Source organism: Xenopus laevis, chromosome 9_10S (assembly GCF_017654675.1).
Source record: "Xenopus laevis strain J_2021 chromosome 9_10S, Xenopus_laevis_v10.1, whole genome shotgun sequence".
Taxonomy (NCBI): Eukaryota; Metazoa; Chordata; class Amphibia; order Anura; family Pipidae; genus Xenopus; species Xenopus laevis.
In genome coordinates, this window is record NC_054388.1 from 47,495,658 (window position 1) to 47,515,796 (window position 20,139).

The 20,139-nt window shown below is 41.0% G+C and overlaps 1 protein-coding gene across 1 annotated transcript in view; it reads left to right on the forward strand.

Annotated features, from left to right (window-relative positions):
- Window positions 1-20,139, forward strand: part of dpp10.S (dipeptidyl-peptidase 10 (inactive) S homeolog) — a 76,477-nt gene that overhangs the window by 50,173 nt on the left and 6,165 nt on the right. The window contains exons 5-18 of the mRNA XM_018238631.2: window positions 82-156; window positions 8,349-8,401; window positions 8,489-8,570; window positions 10,857-10,977; window positions 11,502-11,656; window positions 12,567-12,664; window positions 12,797-12,920; window positions 13,508-13,546; window positions 13,884-13,991; window positions 14,615-14,706; window positions 14,804-14,851; window positions 15,430-15,551; window positions 18,398-18,445; window positions 19,586-19,684. Coding sequence (XP_018094120.1) covers window positions 82-156; window positions 8,349-8,401; window positions 8,489-8,570; window positions 10,857-10,977; window positions 11,502-11,656; window positions 12,567-12,664; window positions 12,797-12,920; window positions 13,508-13,546; window positions 13,884-13,991; window positions 14,615-14,706; window positions 14,804-14,851; window positions 15,430-15,551; window positions 18,398-18,445; window positions 19,586-19,684 — 1,264 coding nt within the window. The remainder of the gene's footprint in view (window positions 1-81; window positions 157-8,348; window positions 8,402-8,488; window positions 8,571-10,856; window positions 10,978-11,501; window positions 11,657-12,566; window positions 12,665-12,796; window positions 12,921-13,507; window positions 13,547-13,883; window positions 13,992-14,614; window positions 14,707-14,803; window positions 14,852-15,429; window positions 15,552-18,397; window positions 18,446-19,585; window positions 19,685-20,139) is intronic.

Consider the following 20,139-nt stretch of genomic DNA (forward strand, 5'->3'; position numbering starts at 1 on the left):
CCTTTCCTCATCCCTGCCCCCTGTCTTTCTGTTCATGTTCTTTATCTCAGCACAAAGCAACTAATGGACCTTCCCTTCCAGGTAACATTCAAAGCTTCAAGATACTCAGTGTCCCCTGACCTGCGCTATGTTCTCCTGGCCTATGACGTGAAGCAGGTACTTTTGAGGAGATAATATTTGCCCCACATAGAGATTATTTGGATCAATGCTGTGGGGAGGGGCTATGAGATAAAAAATAAATATTTTACAGCATGAGATATTTGACTGATAAATGTGATTTTTTTTCTACCCCCCCATGTGCTGGTATGGGACCCCTTATACAGACATTTTGATTTGCTTATAAGAACCTTGTACTAACTAGGAACGCCCCAATATCCTAGACGCCATCTTCATATAATTCAAGTTCTCTGAGAAACCCAACTGTAAGGATGTTGCCAGGGCAGATTCTGAGGCTTTTGGTGATGACACAGTCCAACAGAAAGTGTTCCTGCAGAGCTCAGGTTATGAGTTGCCCCATGGGTTACAGTACTTACAGTAATAAGTAAAATCCTCCCCCACTAGGGTTTCCACCGTTCCAGTTTTGACCGGACAGCCTGGATTTTTTGAAAGGCTGTCCGGGTCAAAACTGCCTACACCGTTTTCCAAATTAGGAAAACCAGGCAGGATTCCCTATGATTGATGCGGCGATCGGCCAATTGCCGTCATAGCCCCTGATGTCATGACCTGCCCCCGCAGCATCACAACCCCGTCCCCATTGCGCCACAGCCCACCCCCTTCCTGGATTCAACCAGGCCAAAAGGTCTCCTGGGACCCTGGTTCTTAACCCTTTAGGGTTTCTCATGGGTTTGTGAATAAATTAGCCCTGAGCGCAGCTGCCCCTTTGCATTTACATCTGCCCTGGGAGCTGGGGATCATATGGGGAACAGGCAGGAACATAAATAAAAGGAGTAATTACTCATCCACTCACTTACACAGCTTCTTTACATTTTAATTTATAGAAGCCAATGTCAGGATTCTCGTGTCAGGGCTTGGTTCTAAATTATAGGTTAATTGATCTGCTGCAATTAGGCATTAGCAGTCCTGTCACACCAATTACATACATCCCAGCACTAATCCCAGGGCACTGGAGTATTTATATCTCATTCACAATGGGAAATTCATCTGGGCTTGAGGTCAGAATAGGCTTAATTCCTGGTGCATCATGGTAAGCTGCTCTATAATTAGTATTGTGTGTGTGATAAGGCAAAGGGAAAGTACAGCTGGATGTGCATAATGGGACCTGTTGTCATTCAGTTCTCGGGTTTATCTCAGCCTGTGATCAATCATGCACACACAAACACATAATGATTATAGTGAATAATGTACCTATTATTTTAAAATATAAGGCTATAAATTATAATAATTCACAGATTAAATAAATGTACAAGGCCAGAGAATATTTTACAACAGGGATACATTATTTATTAAAATACACAAGTTTCAGTGAGTTATGTGACAGAAATGACATTGCTAAGCACCGATTTTAACCAATGACATCACAAAGCACCATTTATAAGGCTATCCTACAGGATATACATGGGTCTTGTGTATTAGGATATACTCTACAACAATTGGAGAGCAACACAAGCATGAAAAAAGTCCCTGGGGTGCCCAATGATTGGCTGTTTGGTAGCCCCTATGAGGACTGGCAGCCTACAGGAGGATTTGTTTGGCAGTACACTTCGTTTTTATGCAATTAAAACTTGCCTCCAAGCCAGGAATTCAAAAATAAGCACCTGATTTGAGGCCACTGGGAGCAACATCTAAAGGGGTTGGAGAGCAACATGTTCCTCACGAGCTACTGGTTGGGGATCTCTGCTCAACACCCTCAGTTCCATTGAGGTAGTGATTATACAGGTATGGGACCTGTTATCCAGAATCCTTGGGGCTTGGGGTTTTCTGGATAATGGATCTTTCTGTAATTTGAATTTTCTACTAAATTATATTTTCTACTAAATTATATAAACATAAATAAACCAGATAGGCTGCTTTTGTTTTAAATACGGATTCATTATATCTTAGTTTGGAGTCTTATGCAAGACAACCTTCCTGTAATTCAGAGTTTTCTGGATAATGGGTTTCCAGATAACGGATCCCATACGTGTACAGATTTAACTGTCAGGAAATACACATTTATGTCCCATAGAACCTTATATTTCAGTGACTGGGGGTCAAAGGAGAAACTGCCCTTTTGAGGCATTAAAGGGGAACTATCGTGAAAATGAAAATTTAATATAAGCTCCCTCATACTGAAATAAGAAACTTTGTAAATACAATAAATTAAATATTCTGCATTGTTTCTGAAATAATCAAGTTTATCTTCACTATTCCTCTCTCAGCATCTGTTTCTCTTCATTCTGTCTTCATGCAGGAGTTGGGTGTCATTGACAGTTAGATCCAATATATCTTATAGGGGGGCTTCCTTTCCTAGCAGATGAATTAGAGATCACTCAAATAACTGATTCAAGAACAACCAAAATAACTGCCTTTTGCACAAATTCTGCATGTATTAAGATGATGTCTGGTTATTTTAATAGAGTGAGCTCTAATACATTTTCTAGGCAAAAGGAGCCCCCCTATAAGATATATTGGATCTAACTGTCCATGAATATCTGACACCCAACTGCTGCATGAAGACAGAATGAAGAGAAACAGATGCTGAGAGAGGAATAGTGAAGATGAACATGATTATTTCAGTATGATGAAACTTACATGAAATTTTCATTTTAGCGATTGTTCCCCTTTAAATTCCTGTAACATGAAAAGTCTGTGACATGAGAAGCAAAAGTTAAAATATATTTTCTCAGGGTCCAGTCCAGTGTTTCATTCCTATTCCTCTCTCAGTAGATGGATTCTATTTGAAATGTGCTAAAGCATTTGATACAGTGCTGCAAAAACTGAAACAACTTTCAGCGGTTGGATAACACTGTTTGTACATAGAATAGGAAACTTCCAAAGAATTGGGTGCAGAGAATGGGTGTCATTAGCGGGTCTGTCTGGGAATTGGAAAATTCCCAATGGGCCTTTGTTAAGGTGGGCCCTTTCTGGAACACAGAGCATTTACAAAATTTTTCCAGGCTATTCTTGTATTTTAATTTATTGGCAGTAGTCAGTGGCAGAACTACCTGGGGAGCAGGAGTGCAATTGTACCAGGGCCTGCACCCCCTCTGGGCCCGCTGGTGAATCGCACGCCTGTGTTGCCGCTAAGAAAATCACTTCCGGAGGGGGGGGGGGTGGCTGTATGGCCTGCACCTGGACCAGACACTGTTTAATTACGTTACTGCCAGCAGTGCTTTTAGTTTCTAAGACTAGGGCCAGACAAACAGATTCACTGCCAGGCTGCTTCCCATCTCTTTCTGTAGGCAGGGTGGATTTCGGGGTGAAATGCAAAATGTTGTGTTTCAGCCTGATATCCTCCATGTCTGCTTGCACCCAAGAGGAGACAATGCTTCCAGGTGCAGGCAGTGGGGGGCCCCTGCAAGCCCAGACCCCCTCGCCCAATCTGCTGGGCCCCCAAAAAAACAAATAGTGGCGACGAGTGATGGGCTTTGCGCATGCCCAATAGTGCTTGCGCAACATTCCGGCATCCGCGTATGCATCCGCACAGGAGACCAGAGTTGGCACATGTGCGTGGGTTTGGAACCCGGTGGGCCCCCCAATGTCCAGTCAGACCCTGGGGGAGCAGATTTTTGGCCTGTGTTTCTCTGCAGGCCGAGAACGGCAATCATCTGGCCTCAGCCTAATCTCTGTGAGCTTCATGCTCGCTTAATACAAGATGTGCAAGGAAGACAAATCATAGAGGAAAGTTATGTTAGAAAGATAGGAAAGAGTACATTTATGGCTATTTGATTGGCAGGAGAATCCAGGGAGGCAGTTAAAGGAAAACTATACCCTCAAAATGAATACTTAAGCAACAGATACTATATATAATATTAAGTGGCATATTTAAAGAAATAATCTTGTCAAACTGAAATAAATATATTTAAGTACATTTTATGAAATTCTCTGTGCTACTTCTGAGATGACATGACCAGAAATACTGCAGCTCTAACTGTAAAAGGAAGAAGTGTGGAAACAAAAGACAATTGGACAATTGGCTCATGTGACCTAACGTATGGTTTGTTTGTGTGCACCGTGATGACGTAGGATCCCAGGGGACTGCACTTAGTTCTTAAAATTGCGGTTTTCTATTTATGACTACCCAATGGAACATACTACTAAAAACTGAAAATTGGCAGCACACACCTACGAGTAAGCTCTGGACCAATCCCCTGATAGGACACAAACAATTAAAAGCCTATAAACAACCTTAAAGAAGCCACCCTTAATTCCCTCCAGCAGTGTTTTCAGTTTTCTTTCAAGCAGCACACACCTATGGGACTTAGCAAGTTAAACCGGGGGGGGGATTTAGGATAATTATGAGCACTGAAGAGCTTAAAATTCTACTGCTGAAGGCTGAGATGCTGCGATGTGTAACTTGTAGTACTTGACAAATGTGTGAACACTGCTACAAGATTCTGCTCTGCATATCTCATTTATATTGACAGACGATCTCTCTGCCCAAAACGGGGAATAAGCCCTTAAATGAAGAGGAGGCTCTTTCCTCAAAGATGAGTAGGCCAAGGATATTGTATTCTTTAGCCAAGAAGCAGTTGTAGTTTCACCTTTTTCGATAACTGAACAAACAGGTGATCTGTGGATCTAATGGCCTTTGTCTTATCAAAGTACTCTGACAAACACATCCAAATCACTAAGCTTTCTTTCTTTGGAATTCTCAGGAAACTTACAGAATGCCTGTAATATTATCTGGGAATTGATGTTTGAAGCCATAGGAACTTTTGGAGTAAAATTTGGTTGAGTCCTCATCACTACTTTATCCGGAAAAGCTAATGATTGTAATTCACCAATTCTCATCGCTGATAATAACTACAAGGAAATAGCTACAAGGAAAGCCGTTTAATAGGACAAATGTATTAAGAATGCTTGCTGCAAAGGCTCCAATGGATTTTCACATTGCAGAGATAAAAACCAGATTCGAATACCAAGGAGGCACAACAGAATGAATCTTTGGTCTAATCCTCGAAACAAGCTTTTAAGAATCGTTTCACTAAAGGATCTATAGCCACATTTTGAGACATAAAATTCGATAAAGCTGAAACATGAACCTTTAGTGTGTTAGGTTTTAGCCCTTTATAAAACCCTTCCTGAAGGAATTGAAGAATTCCAGATATTGGACAGCCTTTTGCCACAAAATTCTTCTTGGAGCACCTAGAGGAAAGCATTTTGCAGACTCTCCAAACACTTTTGTTGCGACAGGTTTTTTGTAGACAGAATCGTTGCTATCCGAAGATATTCCCTGCTGGCTGGATGAATGGGGATGCGAAGAAATGCATTCTTTGTCTATTACAAGTCTGAACTTCATTCCTAGTTTTGGTACCAGAAAAAATTGAGAATAAAATCCTTTTTGAACTTCTGATAGGGAAACCGGTTCCAACACTTTCATGGATAGAAAATCTGTTATAGCTGTTTCTATGGCTGTGTTTTTTATAGTATCTGTTTTCCTTTGATTGAAGCAGAACTTCAGAACTTCAGAACTTCAGGTCGATGGAAATCTATAAAGGAATCGTCTTTTATTATGGAAAGAATCCATAGATCTGATGTGGTCTTTCCCAAGCATGAAGAAAATAGGCTAGTCTCCCACCTACTACTTCTTGACTTCTGGCATCAGAAATCTGCATTCTTTCCTTTTGCGAGGAATCTTTAGAAATATTCCTGGATCTGAACATTCTGCTGGAGAGTATGAAGGGAGGTTTTTTATAGGTTGTTTATTGGCTGATGGTTTTTTCTGTTTTACCAGGGGATCAGTCCAGAGCTTACCCATAGGTGTGTGCTGCCTGAAGGACGTAAAGAAAAAGTATATTATTATGAAAATGGTATATTTAGATGAAGCAGGGTTTTACATATGAACTATTTTAGGCAATATATTTTTTTTCTGGTGTATCGTTTAAGTTGTTATTATGGTTAGGACTCTTTGATGAGGGGCAGGGCAGATAATCAGGAGAATCCAGGGTGGCTGCTATTTATACAGGGCAGGTAGTGTTAGGACTGATAGGGGCGGGAAAAGACATATGCAATATATAATCCTCACATTTACTAAGGGAGGGTGAACAAAACCCATTTAGACCCATCAAGCCCACCCTCACCAAAAGTGACTGTTAAATCATATATATATATATACAGTACATATATTTAGATGCATATGCTGGAAGCACTCATGGAGAAAGTTTTTTATCAAAGCTTCACATGTTCCCCCACATCAATGCTTTCCTGCTCTCTTTTAACTGTCATCAAGATCATCACAATCAAGAAAATAGTTTCATTGGTTGTCAAATAAAGGCTGTGATTGGCTATTTGGTAGACTCTGTGTGGACTGGCAGACTACAGGAGGCTCTGTTTGGCATTACACTTGGTTTTTATGCAACCAAAACTTGTCTCCAATCCAAGAATTTAAATATAAGCACTTGCTTTGAGGCCACTGGGAGCAACATCCAAGGAGTTGGTGAGAAACATGTTGCTCACAAGTCGATGTTTGGGAAACACTGCCTTAGAACATTGGCCTACCCTCCAAAAATGTTTCCTCCTCTCAACCTCTTTATTCTCCTAGTCTCTTGTCTTTATATACTATAATCTATTTTTCCATCTATTAACCCTGTTTGTTCTCATACATAAATGACATGAAATAGACCAAAATGGTTAGAAGTAGGAGGGTCTACTGACACCTGGGCCCACCAGGAGTTTTCCCAGTATCCCAGTGGGCCAGTCCAACATTGAAGTTTGGCCTTTCTATAATTCAGAGTTTTCTGTAAAACAGGTTTCCAGATAAGGGACCCCATGCCTGTATATATAAGGATATGCTAAAAGCGAGCCAAGTTGGACTTGTACTTATATTTGTGCCACCAGTGAAGCATACTATACTATACCTGATAGATTTCTTGGCTTCTTGTACTATTAGTTTTACCCCAGGGTGTGGTTCAGTCTCAATGGGTACATCTATGGGAGCTGTAAAGCACTGTAAAGAGAAATATTCAAAGATGAGCTGAATATGGAGGAAGACAGAGAGTGATTCTCAAGGAGAATTCTCAGGGAACCCACATGGAGAAGATTAGGGACAGAGGTCTAATCATAGTAATTCCCATCCTCTACTTTTTCAGTAGAGAAATTCAGTGAAAGGTACTTACAGTAGCAGATCCCATAATGGCACTAATACAGGCTTCTGATGGGAACTCAACAACTTCAGTAAAAGTAACTGTTCCTTCTGAGCCTTCTGTACCTGCAAAAATCCAACAGAATTATATGTACATGTATGGGACCTGGGATTTTCCGGCTAAGGGGTTGTCCCATAATTTGGATCTCCATACCTTAAGTCTGCTAAAAAAAAGTTAAAATGTTAATGGCCAGGGCCAGAATCAGGGGTAGGTAGTAGAGGCAGCTGTCGAGGGCGCAACAATTGGGGGGCACTGGGCAGGTACCTCTTCTGCCTACCCCTAGACCGGACTCAACAATCGGTTTGCACAATCCTCAACCCACACATACGCGTGCACACAGCGTCACCATGCATGTGGGAAGGAAGGGGGCTTTGTTGCCTAGGGCGACTGGCCGGCCTGGCCCGCCTTTGTTGGTAGCCCCTGGGCAAAGAGTCTAATGGCAAGCCCACAGCACTGTGCCACACACAAATGAAAAATAAACCTTTCTGTTTATTTTCTGTTGGCGGCATTAATCAGTTGTTTGGTTTTGGCCACATCCCCAAAATACAACACCATTTTACTACAACACAACCCAGTTATGCCAGTATAATTAGTATAAGTATACAAAATGGATAACTGGCTTATATTAACCCCAGACGTGCCAATATGATACTACAGAAAATGAATCATCAGTATTTCCTTGTGCTCCAACAGCACCTTGGCCTTCTCTCCCTCTGTCTGCCTGCCTGCTCTATACACTGCACAAAAATCCAAGATGGCCATGTGTTCCACAATGCACGGCCCTTCACATAGAACAAAAAATGGGTGCGGGTAAAAAGAACAACAATAGCACATTGAGCCCCCGTAAATCAGTGGGCCCTGGGCAGGTGCCCCATTGGTCCTATGATTAAGGGGCCCTGATTGCAGTCACATGACAGTGCTTGTGCACTCTAGTTGGCTGACTCAGTGTATGACATCTCTGTGGGATTGGGTCCCATTATACAGAATTCTACTGGGAAAATTGGGTTTCATTTCTGTTTATGTGATTCTCATTCCTTGTTGCAGGTTTTCCATTTCTCCTTCACTGCGTCCTATGTCATCTACAACATCCACACAAGGTAAGTCATTCCTGTAACAGGAAGTGTCAGCTCCACTGCCCAGTGCCCACCATGGTTTCTAACTCATATCCAATCCTTATTCTGCAGGGAGGTCTGGGAACTGAATCCTCCGGAGGTGGATGATTCTGTGTTACAATATGCAGAGTGGGGCGTCCAGGGACAACAACTAGTAAGGCATTTACTCCCAGCTGGGGCAAAATCTTTCTGTTAATTTACTGTTGGGGGCATAAATCAGTTGTGTTTGAGGCTGAATAGAGCACAAGGAAATGTTGTACCACTAGATGGCATCTATTAGTAGAGTTAAAGCTCATGCCTATCCCAAACCACTGTGTGCTCTGCCAAGGTCTTATTTGATTGGCATTTGTGGATAAAGGACTGGGATTGGCTACTCTGCCTGGGCTGATAAAGGGATTGGATGAGGGGCATCTAAATACAGAGTTTGCTCAGTCCCTGAATTTACCCATACTGGAGCAGAATCCCAAGTATATGGACAATAGCCTGCCAGGGTTCCGGGACATTTCCTGATGGGCCATTCTGGAGCACAGAGAATTAACACTTTTCTACCTTTTTTAAGATTCTGCTTGTGTTTCATTTATCAGTTAGAAAGATAGGAAAGAGTTAGTTATTAGAATAGTCATATACATTAGTCCTACTAATCCTATAAAGTAATCATAGACACTAGTCCTATATGCTAGTTATCATATACACCATAGCAGCAAATTGTATTGAGATGCACTTGCCTTTTAATATTACTAGTACTGAACCCATTGTGCATTACACCCACATATTTAGGGGAAATTGTGGACTGGCAGTTTGACAGTGAACATTTGTGGCTTTTTGTGATCTTTATGTTGAAATCCAAGTTTGAGTGTTTCGAAGGCAGAGACTTGTGTTTCTATGAGGTGCCGAGGTCTGGCTAATCTGCGTGCAGAGGGGAATGAGACTTACAGAGAGTTTCAATTACCTGCCCAAACACTGGAAAGGCGATTAGCCCTAATAATACTGTAGTCGTCTTTCTTTATTAAATGCGCAAACGTGTCCTCTGTGTCCACGTAGATAAACCTGGGATTAGGTACCAACAGAGATAATCACCATTCAGTTGTGTAAATGTTACTAAAGCTCCATACTGGGAGTTATACAATACATTGAGAAGACAGTGGTTTATCTAAAAAACAAGAATATTCTCAACCAATGGTAATTTAATATGGAGACTATAACCATCTTTAACCCACTTGGAACTACTATGGAAACTTTTCTATGGAAACTTAATTTTTCTAATTGGGCAGAACATGGTCTCAGCCTATCTGGGCCAATATAAAAGATGCAAATTCGAAGCCTAAATCTAAGAAGCAGAGCTAGCTGCTAACTCTAACCCTAGCTGCTATCCCTATCCATAGATGCTAACCCTTGCTGCTACTCTGACCCTAAATCTTGCTGCTAACTCTAACCCCAGCTGCTAACCCTAGCTGCTAACCCTAACCCTAGCTGCTAACTTTAACCGAAGCTGCTTACCAAGTGTTTATTGGAACAGCATCTTTCCAGCCCAAGTGGCTTTGTTCAGACTTGGCCAGTGTACATGGATCAGATATAGACTCGATGACAATGATCAGTTACACTAATAATTTATAACGCGACTCTTTCTGATTTGCCAAAGTAGAAATTCAACCAGCTGTTTCAATTAAGGGGAAGAAATAAGAAGTGAATAAAGGAAAGTGGGAAGTGCACTGATTAGCTGATAATAACATGGAAGGCAGGATCAATACTACCATTGGGTCACCCCGGCTTTTATTCTTACAGCAGCCAAGAACCTTTTTGTGCCATATCCTCCTATTTCTTGGAAGTAAGCCAGTTCCTTTAGTACTAGTATTGTTCTGGCACCATTCCATGTACTAATTCTGAATCAAAGGAAATGTGAAGTATTCAGTGGGATTTGCCAGGAGTTATATAATGTGGGTGTAAGTGATGGTAAAGTTGGCCATAAATGTTAAGATTTTTAAAAGATCTTCTCATTATCATAAGACCAAGCTTATCTTGAAACAATCATATAAATGTACAATTTGGCCATCAACTAAAAAAGACCATTTTAAGTGATATTGTCGAGTTGAAGCCAGGAAACTGTGGGTCGCTGCCTGCTTGGCCCTGCAAACAATTGGTCAATGGATAAATTTCACTATGAACGATGAAAATCTTTACCTGTCCGATCGATTTTCTGACCAATGTCGGACGAAAAATCGCTAGATGCACAATTGTTTGGTGCCCACTTACCTCACGATCATTTGCCGGATTTGTTGGATCTCACTAAAACCAGTCGTTAGGGAGAGAAAAATCTTAACGTCTGTGGTGAGCTTTAAAGGGGAGGGGAGGCCAAAGTAATGAAGGTTTTAGGTAATGAAGGTTTTAGGCATCTGAAACAACATTGTTACATTATGCTTCTGGTTTTTTTTTTCTGCTCCAGATCTATATTTTTGAAAATAATATTTACTACCAGTCAGATGTGAAGAGCAGCTCTCTAAGGCTGACTTCTTCTGGGAAAGAGGGGATTGTGTACAATGGAATTGCAGACTGGCTGTATGAGGGTAAGTACAGTCCATCCATGTCACAACTAGAGCTACATACAGTACAACGAACAGTTTCATTGACTGCCCTCCCCCCCACAAGTAACACTACTACTCATCCACAGCTTTACTGTAACATCCCTAATAACAAGTGTTACATAACACTGACAGTGCTGTAACAGACCTCACTCAGATTCATTGACAATCTCACTCACTCACTTACTCACAGATTTACTATAACAGCCCTAGTCAACTCTGACATTGACGTAACAGCCATATCCATTGACAACTCTACTCAATTACTCAAAAATGTATTATACCAGCCCTACTATCCCAATCCTACTGTCATAGCCCCTCTGACAACTCTCCTATAGTGGCAAATAGACTGTAAGATATAAACGTTCCTCATTACCTCTTGGATTGCATGTAATCTGGAAGTCTGATATGTTCACCCTTCTATTGTGCAACTCTATAGAATATGTTGGTGTGTTAAATACTTGTTAATAATAAGAATAATCTGGTGCCCTTCTTCTGTTTGCTTGCAGAGGAGATTCTTCACTCCCATGTGGCACACTGGTGGTCCCCTGATGGTGAAAGACTGGCTTTCTTGATGATAAATGACAGCTTGGTCCCTAACATGATTCTTCCTCAGTTTACTGGGAGTTTGTATCCCAAGGGAAAGAAATATCCATACCCCAAGGTGAGACACTTGGATGTTCAGTGATGGGAAGAGGCCAATGGGGTGCAAAGAAAAGTAGGGTTCAGTGATGAGGGGAAAAATAGCATGGATGGACCCAGCCCATTCTGAACCTAATGTGCATTGGCCAACAATCTCATTGGTTTTAAGTTGGACTGTAAGGCTTTTTATGGCTGATTCTCTTTATAAAATGATCAACATTCTCAAATAATTTCTTATTTGAATGAAAATATTTCATGTTGAAGACATTTTCAGTGTGATCCTTTTCTCCGCCTCCAATCTGGTCTAATCCATTACGCCCTGTAGGCGGGGGAACTCCCTCCCCCTAATTTTATTATTAGAACGCTCAAAGTATTGTGATTGGGTGACTATTCCCAGAGACACATACTGATGCTTTATAAATAGGAAATACATAGTGCTCCTATTAGTGCACGTAATGACTAATCCATTGCTAAATATTCTACTTATAAAGCTGATAATTACTATTATGTTAAAGTCAAATGATACTACTGTATGTGTGTGTAAGCAGGGATTGTATCCTCTGCATGTTCAGTAACCATGTTGCATGGGATATTGTATCTGTATTATCTTGGCATTTATTCACATCAGTAAGAGCAGCCATACCATCCACGGAATCTTCCTGTCCCCAGTGGATATTCTCCATTCTATATATATATTTGTATGTTTAGTGAACAAACTGGATCCACCCCATATTGTACATCATCTATTAGGGCCATCATTCATTTATGCCACAATCTGGGGTCAAAACTGTGACTTTCTTACCCAGCTCTGCCCTCTTCTGATTCCATTACAAGTTTCTTCACCCTGTGATACAAATTCACCCTGAAACAGAATGGTGTTGGAGTTGATTCTAAAAGCTAAACTCATTTGGTTCTCATCGTGGTTCCCCTAGGCAGGACAGACAAACCCTACAGTGAAACTCTTTGTGGCAAATCTGTATGGACCCACGCACACACTGGAACTGATGGCGCCCGACAGCCTGCGGGGCAGGTACCCACTGCGAGTTTTATTTTCTCACTATGGGATGCTAAACCCACATCTACTAGGGATCGTTCATAGTACATTCATGTGATAAGATACAGACTAAAGCTGCAAATCTACATTTTTTTCCTTGTTCCCCAGAGACTATTATATCACAATGGTGAAATGGGTCAGTAACACCAGGACTGTTGTGAGGTGGCTGAACCGACTGCAGAACATCTCAGTTCTGACTGTGTGTGAAACGACCACTGGTGCCTGTACCAAGGTGAGTTGGAAGAGTTTTATTATAGGGATACTAGATTATGGTATGTAAAGAAAAGAGAAAAGAAGAATTGGTTGAGTGAACAGAGGAGGAAAGTAGCTGGAAGGGTGAGCCTATGGGCTAAGGTTTCTGATGGGCCCTTGACATCCCAGTCTGACACTGCTGTAATTTAGAGAATATAATGTACAGGCGCAAATATATTATAGAGACTGTAATGTACAGGAAGAAATGCAATAAAGAGACTGTAATGTACAGGAAGAAATGCAATATAGAGACTGTAATGTAGAGGAAGAACTGTAATATAGAAACTGAATTGTACAGGAAAAACTGTAATACGGAGACTGTACTGTAGAAGAGGAACTGTAATATAGAGACTGTATTGTACAGGAAGAACTGTAATATAGAGACTGTAATGTACAGGAAGAACTGTAATATAGAACTGAATTGTACAGGAAGGACTGCAATATAGAGACTATAATACAGAATATGAACTGTACAGGAAGAACTGTAATATAGGGACTGTAATGTGCAGATACAAAATGCAAACTGTAATTGAACTGTAATTAGTTGCTTTAACCTTTCTTTAATAGAAATATGAAGTGGCATCTGAGGTTTGGCTTTCAAGACAGGTAAGGGGACTATTTAAGAGACTGGGGGGGGCAGGTTGTATGTCTAGAATTTTAACATTGTGGAACTTCTGGTGTTGTCCAGAACCAACGTCATTTCACATACTAGGACTGGTAGGTGTTATTCCAGTAATATGATGAAGGGTAGTCAGGACTTGAATCTAAAATAATGAGGCAGAATAGAGAGAACTGCTATTGGTTATTGAACTATAACATCACCAAATCTTTTGACTTTAATTCTAAGTTGTTTACTCACATTAGGGTATTTGTTATCTTTGTGCATCATTGCATGGTGTGCCCAAAATTGGATTTTTAATCTGCCCTGTCTTCACTTCCAAAGAACGAGGAGCCAGTGTTCTCTAAGGATGGTAGCAAGTTCTTCCTGACGGTACCTGTAAAACAAGGAGGCCGGGGGGAATTTCACCACATAGCCATGTTCAGTGTCCAGGTGAGACATTTAGCAGGTCAATACCATCTCACATCTCACCATACACAGTACCCATGTCACATATTTCATTGTCTAAGTGAGACTTTCTGACCATGATGACCATCTATCACTTTTCTGGCTGAAGACAGAGAACTGAGTTTTGTGAAAGCCCCTTTTATAGGACTGGAGATATGAACTGATGGGTATGATACTCCAGCCATACAATTAATTATATAAAAAAAAGACTACTGATAATAAAGTTCATCTCCTCATTGTGTCTCCAAGCATCACTGACCCGCAGTAAGCTGAAATTTGTAGTGATGGGCGAATTTATTCGCCAGGCGCGAATTCGCGGCGAATTTGCGCGATTCGCGTCCAGCGAATAAATTCGCGAAACGCCCGCGAAAATTCGCCAAAAAAATTCGCCGGCGTCAAAATTTTTTTTCCGAAAAACGGACGCCAGCGTCAAAAACGGGCGTCGGCGTCGAAAAAACGGGCGCCGGCGTCGAAAAAACGGGCGCCGGCGTCAAAAACGAGACGCCGGCGCCGTTTCGCGAATTTTTCGCCGTTTCGCGAATTCGCCCATCACTAGAAATTTGTAGAATATCCTTGTTTTGTGCTCATGATGCTTTTCTTTTTCATAGGCCAGGAGCGACCTAGTCAGCACACGACACCTCACATCAGGCAGCTGGGAGGTCATTAAGATCCTGGCATACGATGAACCTTCTCAGAAGTTGTAAGGAGCTCCTTCTGTCCTGTTAGAATCACCAAAATGGGATCTTAATGCTTATGTGTATATTAATGTTCTTCTCTATCTCCAAATCTCCAAACAGATATTTTCTAAGCACCGAAGATTCCCCAAGAGGAAGGCACTTATACAGGTAAAGCACCTTGGGATCTGAGTGCTTGTTTTGGGCCATGTGTGATACATACGTCCCAAACTCCCATGGAATGCAAAACACCTTCAGTCAACCCTGTATTTACCCAGTAATTTAATATTAATTGAATAATGTTATTCTAGTTGCATCAGTGCCACTAACACTGTGTGTAGGGGGTTTAAATACAAATAAAAATATCATCAATGAATTAGAATGAAGACCAGCAGCGCAGGTTATCATGTTTGACCTATATATGGTCACTAAGTTGGTGTATATTGCGCATTTGTTTTTTTATGGGAATGAGTAAAACAGCCCTTTCCACTAGCTATGTATAAGCAACAGAAAAAGTTTATTTAATACAATTCTCCCAGCCAAATAAAATGACACTGCTTCGGAGATACTAAGTAATTTAAGTCCCTATCTAACATTACGCTGGGACCAAGCCTTTGAACTTGCAGCTAGAGTAGCTTACTGTAGGTAAGTGTGTATTTGAGGAGAGTGCAGCCCAACTCTGTTAATTAGAGATCAGGATTATTGTGTAAATGACTACATTAATTGCTTGTGACCATCATTTTTTCTAGTGTGTCAATCTTTGGTTTGTTAAATCGCCAGTGTCTTACGTGTGACATCGCCAAAGACCAGTGCTCCTACCTCAGTGCAAAGTTCAGCCCCTCTAACCATCACTTCCTGCTGCACTGCAAAGGTAGGCGCCACCTGGAGGAGAACTCAATGACAGTGAGGAAACTGATCTTAAATGGGGGGTCACTGGGGCCCAATAATATCTATGTCTGATACTGGATGTCATTATAACAACAGATAGTTTTACAGTACAGTAAGTGAGTGCTAGTTGTACAGTACATGGAGTATTTGCTAACTGTGCTGTGCAATGAGTGCTAGTTGTACAGTACAGAAAGGGACTGCTAGTTGCAGAGTACAGATACAGCATAGTAAGTGAGGGCTAGTTTTACAGTAAGTGCTAGTCGTAGAGTACATTGAGTGCTAGTTGTACAGTAAGTGCTAGTTGTAGAGTACATTGAGTGCTAGTTGTAGAGTACATTGAGTGCTAGTTGTACATTAAGTACTAGTTTTAGAGTACATTGAGTGATAGCTGTATATTAAGCACTAGTTGTAGAGTACATTGAGTAATAGTTGTACATTAAGTACTAGTTGTACATTAAAGGGATACTGTCTGCTCCAGCAGAATTCTGTACTGAAATCCATTTCTCAAAAGAGCAAACAGATTTTTTTTATATTCAATTTTGAAATCTGACATGGGGCTAGACATATTGTCAATTTCCCAGCTGCCCCAAGTCATGTGGCTTGTGCTCTGATAAACTTTAATCACTCTTTACTGCTGTAATGCATGTTGGAGTGATATCACCCCCTCCCTTTTCCCCCCCAGCGGCCAAACAAAAGAACAATGGGAAGGTAACCAGATAGCAGCTCCCTAACACAAGTTAACAGCTGCCTGGTAGATCTAAGAACAACACTCAATAGTAAAAACCCATGTCCCACTGAGACACATTCAGTTACATTGAGAAGGAAAAACAGCAGCCTGCCAGAAAGCATTTCTCTCCTAAAGTGCAGGCACAAGTCACATGACCTGGGGCAGCTGGGAAATTGACAAAATGTCTAGCCCCATGTCAGATTTCAAAATTGAATATAAAAAAAAAACTGTTTGCTCTTTTGAGAAATGGATTTCAGTGCAGAATTCTGCTGGAGCAGCACTATTAACTGATTCATTTTGAATTTTTTTCCCCATGACAGTATCCCTTTAAGTACTAGTTGTAGAGTACATTGAGTGCTAGTTGTACAGTAAATACTAGTTGTAGAGTACATTGAGTGCTAGTTGTACATTAAATACTAGTTGTAGAGTACATTGAGTGTTAGTTGTACATTAAGTACTAGTTGTAGAGTACATTGAGTTGTACAGTAAATACTAGTTGTAGAGTACATTGAGTGCTAGTTGTACATTAAGTACTAGTTGTAGAGTACATTGAGTGATAGTTGTATATTAAGTACTAGTTTTAGAGTACATTGAGTGCTAGTTGTACATGAAGTACTAGTTGAAGAGTACATTGAGTGATAGTTGTATATTAAGTACTAGTTTTAGAGTACATTGAGTGTTAGTTGTACATTAAGTACTAGTTGTAGAGTACATTGAGTGCTAGGTGTACATTAAGTACTAGTTGTAGAGTGCATTGAGTGCTGTTGTACATTAAGTACTAGTTGTAGAGTACATTGAGTGCTAGTTGTACAGTAAATACTAGTTGTAGAGTACATTGAGTTGTACATTAAGTACTAGTTGTAGAGTACATTGAGTTGTACATTAAGTACTAGTTGTAGAGTACATTGAGTGCTAGTTGTACATTAAGTACTAGTTGTAGAGTACATTGAGTGCTAGTTGTACATTAAGTACTAGTTGTAGAGTACATTGAGTGCTAGTTGTACAGTAAATACTAGCTGTAGAGTACATTGAGTGCTGGTTGTACATTAAGTACTAGTTGTAGAGTACATTGAGTGGTAGTTGTATATTAAGTACTAGTTTTAGAGTACATTGAGTGCTAGTTGTACATTAAGTAATAGTTGAAGAGTACAGTGAGTTCTAGTTGTACAGTACAGTGAGTGCTAGTTGTAGAGTAGTCTGAGCAGAGAAGTAACTTTAGAAAAAGCAGACCCTGCGGTCATTGGGGGCCCGCTTCCTTTAAAGTTAAATCTTCCCTATGCATCCATTCTCCTAACTGAGGACTGTCAGGGAGCGCCAAAAGCCGCCGGGTAGCGGGGGTTCTGTTTGGGAGTAGCTGTGCGGGTTGCTAAGAAGGTTGCTCTGCCAACTCGTTCCTGGATTAACCCACATTGGGAGAGGCACCTGCCAATTTGCCTTTCTGGATGGGAGCTGATATGCTGGGTAGATTCAGCAGCGAGGGGAGTGCATATTCAGATTTATTCCTTTCAGCGGGGAAAAGTCTATAATTTTGCTAAATGTTTTCTCATAAATATAAGATTAACATTTTTGAATGTTCTCATTATTACGCCTGAGAACTAGTTATGGGCGAATTTATTCGCTCGGCGAATTTGCGGCGAAGTCCCACGATTTGCCGCTGGCAAATAAATTCGCGAAAATTCACCGGCGTCATAAACGAGACACCGGCGCAGTTTCGAAAAATTTTCGCCGTTTCGCAAATTTCATGGGAAATTCACACATTTTTCGGCAAAGCACCCCAAATTCGCCCATCACTATTTGTCTGGAATTTTAATGAGATGAAGAAATAATTTATTGTACTAATACAGGCAAACGTGCAATACCCAGCAATGTGTCTGTCTGTGATTAGTTAATATAACAAAACCTAAAATCAACTGATGTGGCCCTGGGCCCTAGATCCCAGCCATTGTTGGTCTAACTGTGCTCATGCAAAACCTTTTAGCTTCTCCAAGCGGTGCCAGAAAGATTTCTATGTGTGGAATATTTATGGGAATTGCAAAGTTCCATTAGGGGAAAGTTGGATCCAAGCCTTGATTTGCCTGACACCAGTTCCTTTTGTTTCATAGGTCCGGGAGTTCCAACCAGCAGTGTCCATAGCACAGATGACCCATCAGGTGAGAAGGACCCATTTGTTGGTTTGAAAAATTAATTTTCAGGTTGTATGTTCCAAAGAAAGTCCTTCTCCCATTGCCAATGTTTTGCACATCTGTGAAACAATCTGGAGCAGGCACTCAAATAAAGGCAATCTTCCATACTTTACTCTATGGAGACTCCCTCTTTATCTTACAATAATGTTGTGCACATCATCACTAAAACATGGGGGTCATGCAGAGAAAAGCATGCCCCTCCCCTCATTCAAAGAGCATTAGCATACAGTGCTGCCCACCCCTCATGCATACAGTGCTGCCCACCCCTCATGCATACAGTGCTGCCCACCCCTCATGCATACAGTGCTGCCCACCCCTCATGCATACAGTGCTGCCCACCCCTCATGCATACAGTGCTGCCCACTCCTCACCCTCATTGGAGGACCACAGAGACCGGCAATAGCTCTAGGTGCAGAAACGCAGAGGATTGTGCCCACTTTTTGTGTTTTGCACCCTGTGCTGCACTTGATAAGTGACTCCTAGCAACCTACAAATAATCTCATGAAATGAAAACTTCCTCGTTATTTTATCTTAATGACCAATAAAATCAAGTGTAGGAAAAGCGAATTAACTTAGGAATTGACTTCCTCCATCTTTAAATCATCAAGGAATCGGGGTCTGAATATTTCTACATAATTACATGTATTTTCTCACTCTCCCCCCTGTTCTCTCTGGGATTTTAATGATCAGCTCAGCTAAATGTCATTTACTGCAGATAAGTCGGATCTTTTCTACAAAGACATTTATATGAATGCCCTTTCTTGCAGCATTAGCACAAAGTACTCATAATCCTATTTCATAAGTTTCTTTATCTGTGTATGCACCTGAACAACAAGGGTGATATATCAATACAGGTGTAATGATGTTGTAGTGGGGGTGTAATAATGTTGGGGTGGGCTGTAATGCTATTGGGGTGGGGGTGTAATGTTATCAGGGTGGGGTGTAACAATGTGGGGGTGGAAATATGGGAGATATATTTTATATATCAAGTGCAGTTCCATTATTTGGGGCAGCAGGTGAAACAGATCATTGTTTCAGAGTTATTGTCCTTGTGCTTGTCCTTTTTTCCGGATTTGTCACCTAATTCCTCTGTCTCTGTTTGCCTAGAGTTTTACCCCCTGGAAAGCAATTCGGTGTTGAGAGAGGCAATTGCAGAGAAGAAAGTCTTCAGGACAGAAATAAAAATGATTCATATTGAGGATTATGGTAACTGAAATCTTCCTTCTCCTCCTTCAACTACTGACATGGCTGCTGCCTCTGACTTTGCAGAATCTATATGTGGATATAAATCATTCATGTCCAGTGAGCATTCCTCCAGTTGTTGGCAAAATTCTGGGTTTTGCAGTTCAGAAACAGCTGGAGAGCCACACGTTAACCCTCTATACAATATGTACTGAAATTTAAATGACATATATATATATATACACAATATATAATCAGTTATATATGTATATGGGGAGGGGGCACTCAGTTGTATGTATATGGGGAGTAGAAGGACACCCATTTTGGGGTCTAGGAAAGACTGTCCTGGGAAACTGGGCAGACTTTTTATTCGAACTGTGAAGACTGTCAGAGGGATATAAGGACCCCTGTGATGAATAAGTGTTTGGGTTCTTTCACCAATAAGGTGGTTTTCCTGTCCCTTGTTCAGCCACTCAGGC